This window comes from Penaeus monodon, chromosome 8, assembly GCF_015228065.2.
Source record: "Penaeus monodon isolate SGIC_2016 chromosome 8, NSTDA_Pmon_1, whole genome shotgun sequence".
Taxonomy (NCBI): domain Eukaryota; kingdom Metazoa; phylum Arthropoda; class Malacostraca; order Decapoda; family Penaeidae; genus Penaeus; species Penaeus monodon.
Window position 1 is genome coordinate 12,729,354 of NC_051393.1, and position 8,616 is coordinate 12,737,969.

Genomic DNA, 8,616 nt, shown 5'->3' on the forward strand with positions numbered 1-8,616 from the left:
CAGGTTCAGGAACGAAAGGCTCTGCAGATGCTCCAGCGCCGCCGTCGGGACCTGGGATAAAAAGAGAGATCAATCAATAACGGTATGCTCATGTTTGAGCAGCCGTGGACCTCTCCACCCCATCCTTCACTAATCGATCTTACTTTTTTCCCTTTACCATCGACAGCCCGCAAATATCTTTGATGTTCGCTCAGTCTTGCCGGTTCCTCTCCTCTTTTCTTACCATCCTGTAGCAAGTTTTCTCAATAAATTTACTTTCCTCATTTAAAAGTAACATTTGCCTTGTCAAAGCCTCTTTTTTTTCACCATTTTCTACTTCGTTTTCTTTTTCTTTTATACGTATAGTATCGTCTGTAAACCACAGTTCAAAACTGTTGACCTTTTTCTTGTCTATCTTCTTCAGCACCCAACACCAGAACCATATGACGCAATGGGAAAAACTAATGAGCAAAATACCTCAGCTTTGTCCGTAGGTAATGCTTCGGTCTTTCCAGATGTTATTCAGAGCAACTGTGGCGTTTTTAGCAATGACAATTCTTCTTTTTATCTCCGGTGAATCATCATATGTATTAGTAAAAACAGCTCCAAGATAAGTGAACTCTTTCACATTTTCCACAACCACTCCATTGATTGTAACATGTTCATCATCGTTCATTGCCGGTTACCTTCGAATCTTCATGACCTTAGTTTTCTTGGCATTAAGAAATAAACCAGCTTTTTCGCTTCCTTCTCTAACTTTATCTAGTAGTTGTAGTTCAATGAAACTGCTGGCAATTACAACTATATCATCGACGTATCTTAGATTTGATATTTTGTATCCTCCAACATCTACAGTTCCTTCAAAATTCTCTAGAGCACCTCTCATAATTGCTTCAGAATATATATTAAAAGATGCTACTGCTGGGGGATTCAAAAGCGACAATGTCTGGCGGCCGTGAAAATCTAAAAGTAATATGTGAAGCCGATTAGAGAATTTAAAAAAAATGAAAAGAGTAGCTTACCAAGAGGGCCTATGTGACAGAAGTATAGCCGGATGGCAGAGGAAAAGAACATGAGGGACGAGATATGAAAGGATGTTGCAATTTAACTCAACTACAGGTTACAGCAGGGATCCCTTTAACCCCTATCAATGAAGTTTAAAACACGGGTGATTACATACATGACAGAGGCGTGCATTATATTCTTTTCGGGATGTGTAAGTGCTCTCTCTCTTCTCCTTTCTCAATTCCGTGTATCTATTTGTCCAAATTGTTTGCCTCTCTTTCACCCTGTCACTTTTACTTCATCTATCTTGTCTGTCTCTTCACGTTTCTGTTCCCCAGTCCTTCCATTTTATATTTTAGTCTATAAATCTGTCGCTTTTCTCTCTCCCCTTTTTCTGTTTCTCTCCTCTCTTATCTATCTATCTATCTATCTATCTATCCCTATCTCTCTCTCTCTCTCTCTCTCTCTCCTCTCTCTCTCTCTCTCTCTCTCTCTCTCCCCTCCTCTCTCTCTTCTCTCTCTTTCTCATCACCCTGTTCCTTTTTTTCCATCCTCTCCTCTCCGTCTCCTTCCTCACTCCCTCTCCTCTCCCTCAATCCTCTCTCGCTCCTTTCCCTCTCCCTTCCCTCTCCCTTCCCTCACTCCTCTCCCTCTCCCTTCCCCCTCTAACTCAGAACAAGGGATTATGCGCAAGAGAACCCATGACAGCATTTAATTCAGTGTATTACCTTAAATTGAATAGCGCTACCCCCGCTTGTTAGTGGCCAATCAAACGCAACTCGGTCATTGACAAGGGACCCTTATATTTGAAGGATGATATTTGCTCTTCATCTTTTCATATTTGCATATTTTTATATCCACGTGCTTTTTTGTGGGGGGAGGTAATAAATAGATTTTATTAATTTTATCTTATTATCATTATTAATATGATATTCTATCCTCGTCTTTGTTTATTTACACTTTTTTTTTAAATCCACACATATTTCCTTTATTATTATCATCAACCAATTCAAGATTCTCCTTAATCCTACATTTCACTAATCTCTTCATTTTCCTTATACTTTATTTTCTTTCTTTTTTTCTATTTCTTTTCGCACGTCATCGTCTTCCTGCGAAAAAGGGGCCAGTTCTCCGCACGGCCGCTTCGTGATGGGAGACTTCCGGTGCGGGGGGGACGCGACCGGCGGGACAACCACACCGCTGGCCAAAGGTAATGAGCCTCGGTCCGCAGCAGCAAGAGTGGGCTATGCGGAAGTGTCTGGGTGGTGTTTGTTTTTCGTTATGTGTTGTGGATATGCTCTGTGTTTATTTGTGTTCGGTAATATCCTCGTGCGGTTGTGTTGCGGAGAGTGAGTTAGGTGTTTGTTGGTTTGTTTCTGGTTTGGGGTAATTCTCCTGGTGTATGTTGTGTGGTGTGGTGTGTGTGTGTGTGGTGTGTGTGTGTGTGTGTGTGTGTGTGTGTGTGTGTGTGTGTGTGTGTGTGTGTGTGTCTGTGTGTGTGTGTGTCTGTGTGTGTGTGTGTGGTGTGTGTGTTGTGCGTGTGTGTATGGTGTGCGCGTGCGTGTGTGTGTTGTGTGTGTGCGCGTGCGTGTGTGTGGTGTGGTGTTTGTGTGTGTGTGTGTGTGTGTGTGTGTGTGTGTGTGTGTGTGTGTGTGTGTGTGCGTGTGTGCTCTGTTGGGTTAGATGGTTCTTCCTCACAAGACCTAGAGTTAATATTTAAGGGCTTCACCACACTTAAAGTTAGGAAATCTCAAGTTAATGTTATATATCCTCATACATGTTCCTTAGAGTATAAGACTTTCCTTCGCTTGACAATTTGTTAAGTAAGGTTCTCAATTAACGTACAATTTTACATATTTACAAGTTTACGTTAGTTTGTTCTCCTCCTTGATATGGGAAAGAGAAAACGGGCAAATTCTGATGACTCCGTTCGTACACGGCTGGTCAAAATATAACCTAGACTTCAGCTAAAACGCAAAAGTATAGTCACATAGTCACAACATCCTCAACAAAACCTTGATTTAAAAAAATAATAATAATGATAATAATAAATCATCCTAACCGTATGCAAATTATGTAGAAGGGAGAGAGAGGAGAAGAGAGGGAGGGAGAGAGGAGGAAGAGGGAGGAGGGAGGGAGGGGGAGAGAGAAGAGAGAGTAAGAGGATGAAGGATGAAGGGAGAGAGCTGAGGGGAGAGAGGACGGGGGAGGAAAGAGTGGAGAGAAGAAGAGACGAGACGGGGGAGGGGGGGGAAGAGGAAGAGAGTGAAGAGACGGTGATGAGGAGAGAGAGGGGGGGGGGAGAGGAGAGAAAAAGGAGAGAGGATGGGAGAGCGAGAGACGCAGAGAGATAAAGAGAGTAAGTGAGAGAGATAGAGAGAGAGAGAGATGAGAGAAGAGACAGAGAGAGGAGAGAGAGTAGAGAGAAGAGGAGAGAGAGAGACGAGCGAGATCGACTGAGAGCGAGAGAAGAGAGGAGAGAGAGAAAGGGAGAGGAGGAGATTCAAAGTTTCACATCCAAATTCGAATAATGTCGTATAAAGACCAACCTAAACACATTATGTTAGAGATTTTTTTTTCAGTCTGTTTCCTTTGTCTGTACAGAAACTTCCCTGTACTATTAGTTATCTTCTTCTTTTTTTCTTGTTAGAATAGTATTCAGAATTTTTTTTTTTTTTTTTTTTTTTTTTTGATTGTTTGCAATTGTAATTTGCTATTTGTTATGTACTGTAGTTTGTTGTATGTTGACAAGTTTGGTTTGAAGACCATTGCGACCCTGTTAATGTTATAACACAGGTAATTCTTATAACGATGCCAGCAGCATTACAAAAGACAATAAGGGTGTATTTGTGAACTATACTTTCGTGTCATCATTCCAGACCAGGGCTCTCCAAAATGGTCGATATCGTCCCTGGGAGTCGATGAGATATTCACAGAGGGTAGGGGATCAAAACAATTGCTTGCTATGCAGTTCCTCTAATTAATGTATATGAAAGTTGCACATCTACTCAATTGTTATTTTGCTGTCCATACCTGGGGGTCGATGAGAACAGTGATGCTAGTAACTAGTACGATACATTGAACGTATACATAGGCAATGCACCTTAAGAAATGGTCTGGAACGTTTCAGTACAATTAACATTACAGGGGTATCATACTTACACAAATGATACACAAGCGAGACGTATGCAGTCACACACACCGACACCTTCAAAACATTTTTTAGCAGTCATTGCATGCAGATGTACGTCTCCAAGTTATTGCACATATTTTCATACGCATACGGGCACGGATGCATGTGATAAGCGTAGACGCAAGTGTGATATTTGTACGTGTAATTTGTGTGTGGACTTTTTTTTATGTATGGGTCACGCCGATGATATGTTGCATCTTGCACGCTTACTTTTCTTACAACAAAAACAATACAAAGAAGCACAAATTAACAAAAATCAGCTAAGAGGCATACTTTTTTTAGGCTTCTTTGAGTGCTATTCCTTTTCCTTTTCCTCCCTCCTACCCTTTCCCTTATTTACCGCTTTAGAGGACTCAATTAAAGGTGTCAGAAATTGATCGGTCCTTTTGATTCGGCATATACTTTCTAACGTAGATAAGTACAGAGAGAGACGGGAGAGAGAGAGAGAGAGAGAGAGAGAGAGAGAGAGAGAGAGAGAGAAGAGAGATGGAGAAGAGAGATGAGAGAGAGAGAGAGAGAGAGATGAGAGAAGGAGAAAAAAGAGGAGGAGAGGAGAGACGAGCGAGGAGGAGGAGAGGGGAGGGAGAGGAGGAGTGAGAGACCGAGGAGTTGATGAGAGAGATGGAGAGGAGGAGAGAGATGAGAGAGAGAGAAAGAAAGAGAGAGAGAGAGAGTGTGAGAGAAGAGGAGAGCAGCGAGAGAGAGAGGATAGAGGAGAGAGAGTGGAGAGAGAGGAGAGAGATTAGGAAGAGGAGAGGAGAGACGAGAGATGTAGGAGAGAGAGATTAGATAGAGAAGGAGAGAGAGAGGAGAGGGAGAGAGAGAGAGAGAGAGAGAAGCGCGAGAGAGAGAGAGGGAGAGAGGAAAAAGAAAGCGACGAGAAAGAGGGAGAGAGAGAGAGGAGAGAGGAGAGCGATTGGGATGTGAGAAGAGAGAAGAGGAGAGGAGAGTGAGAGACGAGGTAGGGGGACGACGGAGCTGGAGAGAGAGAGAGAGGAGAGAGGAGAGAGGAGAGAGAGAGAGGGGGGGAGATGAGAGAGAGAGAGAGAGGAGAGGAGAGAGGGATGGAGTATCGAGAGGAGAGAGGAGGGAGACGAGAGGAGGAGGGGAGGAGAGGACTGAAGAGTAAGAGGAGTGAGAGACGAGGAGGAGGAGGAGAGAGAGAGGAGAGAGAGAGAGAGAGATGAGAGACGAAGAGAGAGAGATAGAGAGAGAGAGGAGAGGGAGGGAGAGGGGATGAGGAGAGTAGAGGAGAGAAGAGAGAAGAGGCGCGAGTGATAGAGTGGATAGAGAGAGCGAGTGAGAGGAGAGAGAGAAGAGACGGGAGAGAGAGAGAGATACGAGAGAGAGAGGAGAAGAGAGACGAGAGGATGTGAGAGAGGGTAGAAGTCGAGAGAGGGGGAGAGATAGACGGGTGAGGGAGAAGAGACTGAGGGGACGGGAAGGAGAGAGAGTGAGGAGAAGTGAGAGAGAGAGAGCAAAGGAGGGAGAGAGTGGAGGAGGAATGGAGTGAAGAGGAGAGATGGAGGAGAGGAGAGAAGGGACGGAGCGAGGAGTTCCCGGCTGGAGAAGGAGAGAGAGAGGGAGAGTAGAGAGAGGGGGGAGAGAGAGGAGCGAGGAGCGATGAGGGAGAGTGCGGGAGGAGAGACTGACTGGGAGAGGGGAGGACGCGGAGAGAGGGGAGTGGAGTAGGGAGGAGAGGATGAGAGCGAAGAGAGGGGAGAGAGAGAGAGAGTAGAGGGTAGAGAGAGAAGAGGGGAGAGAGGGAAGACTGAGGGGAGAGAGAGGAGTAGGTGGAGAGAGAGAGAAGACGAGGAGAGAGAGGAAGAGAGAGAGATTTTTTTTTTGCGAGAGAGAGAGGAGAGAGAGAGGGAGAGAGAGGCGGGGGGGAGAAGAGCGGAGGGACTGGAGAGAGAGGAGAGAGGGAGAGAGGCGTAGAGAGACGGGAGAGAGAGAGATGAGAGGAGGACGGGGGAGGGAGAGAGAGAGAGAGGGAAGAGAGATGGAGTAGACGAGAGAGAGAGAGAGAGAGAGAGGGGAGATGAGAAGAGGAGTGATGGGAAGAGAGGAACGAGGAAGAGGATAATGAGAGGGAGAGAGAGGATGGAGACGAGGAAAGACGGGGAGAGAGAGAGAGAGAGAGAGGAGAGAGAGAGAGGAAGAGAGAAGAGGGGAGGGAGAGGAGAGAGAGCGGAGGAGACGAGAGGAGAGAGGAGGAGGAGAGAGAGTGTGAGGAGAAGAGTGAAGAGACGAGAGAGAGAGGAGAAGATGAGAGAGGAGAGAGTGGAGGAGATGAGAGAGCAGGTGCGACGAGACGAGAGGAGAGAGAGAGGGAGAGAGAGGGGGGTGAGAGGAGGAGAGAGAAGGGAAGAGGGGTGAGAGAGATGAGAAGGAAGAGAGAATATAGAGAGAGAGGGAGGAGTGAGATGAGAGAGACGACCCACGACAAGAGAGAGAGAGAGAGAGAAGAGGAGAGAGGAGGAGAGACAGATGAGAGAGAGAGGAGAAAGAGAGAGAGGAGAGAGAGAGAGAGGGGAGGAGGATGGTAGAGGGAGGGAGGAGAGAGAGAGGAGGAGAGAGGGAGAGGAGGAGAGATTGAGGAGGGAGGAGGAGGAGAGTTGGAGAGGAAGGGAGAGAGGAGAGAGGGAGGAGTGAGAGAAGAGAGGAGAGAAGGGGATGAGAGAGAAGGATGAGTAGAGAGAGAGGAGAGAGAGAGGGGAGGGAGAAAGAGAGGGAGATGAGAGGGAGGAGAGAGAGGGGGGAAAATCGGGAGAAGAGAGAGACGTCTGAGGAGAGGTGAGAGAGAGAGGGAAGACGAGGAAGAGGGAGGATGAAGGGGGAGGAAGGAGCGAGAGAGAGATGGAGAGAATGAGAGAGGAGAGAGGATGAGGGGAGAGAGAGGGGAGAGAGGGAGAGAACGTGAGATGTAGGAAAGAGAGGATAGGGAGAGAGAGAGAGAGAGGAGGAGAGAGGAGAGAGAAGCGAGAGAGGGGGAGAGGATGTGAGGAGTGGGTGAAGAGAGAGAGAGGAGGGACGAGGAGAGAGGGAGAGAAGAGAGAGGGAGAGTGAGGAGAGAGAGAGAGAGAGAGGAGGACGAGGAGGGAGGGAGGAGAGGAGGAGATGAGAGGAGTAGAGAGAGAGAGACAAGGGAGAGGAGGGGAAGGAGAGAGAGGAACGAGGAGAGGGAGTAGAGGAGAGAGAGAGGAGAGAGCAGAGAGGGAGAGAGGAGAGAGAGAAAGAGAGAGATGAGAGTGAGACGGTGAGGAGAGAGAGAGAGAGAGGTGGAGGAGAGAGAGAAGAGAGAGAGGGACCGAGAGAAGAGAGAGGAGAGAGAGAGAGAGGATGACGGAGAGACGAGAGAGAGGGAGAGGAGAGAGAGACGCAGAAAGGAGATGAGGAGAGCGACGAGAGGACCCGCAGGGAGGCGGAGAGAAAGAGAGACAGAGAGGAAGGAAGCACGCAGGGAGAGAAGAGAGAGGAGAGGGAGAGACGGGAGACTGAAAGAGAGGAGCTAGAGGGGGGAGAGAGGAGAGGAGAAGAGGGGGGAGGGAGAACGAGAGAGAGGATGGGAGGAGGAGAAGAGCGAGAGAGAGAGACGAGGGGAGTGCCGAGAGAGAGAGAGAGCTGAGAACTAGAAGAGAGAGGGGGAGAGAGGAGAAGAGGGGAGGAGAGGAGAGAGGAGAGAGAGAGAGGAGGGGGAGAGAGATGAGGAGAGAGGAGGGAGGAGAGAGAGAGGTGAGAGGGGCGAGAGAGAGAGAGAGAGAGAGGTGAAAGCGAGAGAGGGGAGGAGGGGAGGAGAGAGAGGAGAGAGAGGCGGAGGAGAGAGAGAGAGAAAGGGCGGAGAGAGGAGGGGGAGAGGAGTAGGGGAGAGAGAGAGGGAGAGGAGAGGAGAGAGGAGAGGAGAGAGGAAGAGAAGAAAGGAGAGGAGGGAGGGAGAGAAGAGAGGGAGAGAGGAGAGAGAGAGAGGAGAGAGGAGGAGAGAGGGAGAGGAGAGGAGGAAGGAGGAGGAGAGAGGAGAAGAGGGAAGGAGAGAAGGAGAGAGGAGAGAGAGGAGAGAGAGAGAGAGAGACGAGAGAAGGAGAGGAGAGAGAGGAGGAGGAGAGAGGAGAGAGAGGAGAGGGAGAAGGGAGGAGAGAGGAGAGAGAGGAGGAGAGAGAGAGAGAGAGAGACGAGAGAGGAGGGAGAGGAGAGAGGAGAAGAGGGAGAGGAGGAGAGAGAGAGGGATAGAGGAGAGAGAGGGGAGAGGAGAGAGAAGATGAGAGAGAGAGAAGAGAGAGGAGAGGAGGAGGAGAGAGGAGAGGGGAGGAGAGGAGAGGGAAGGAGAGGAGAGAGAGAGAGGAGGGAGGGAGAGAGAGAGAGAGGGAGAGGAGAGAGGAGGAGAGAGAGGAGAGAGAGAGGAGAAAGGAAAGGAAGGGGAGAAGGAGGTAGAGAGATGAGGG

The 8,616-nt window shown here is 48.2% G+C and overlaps 1 protein-coding gene across 1 annotated transcript in view; it reads right to left on the minus strand.

Annotated features, from left to right (window-relative positions):
- LOC119575872 (insulin-like growth factor-binding protein complex acid labile subunit) overlaps positions 1 to 8,616 on the minus strand; it is a 39,377-nt gene that overhangs the window by 16,006 nt on the left and 14,755 nt on the right. The window contains 1 exon segment of the mRNA XM_037923410.1: positions 1 to 51. This exon segment is cut by the window's left edge and continues 36 nt beyond it. Within this exon segment, the coding sequence (XP_037779338.1) occupies positions 1 to 51 (51 nt within the window).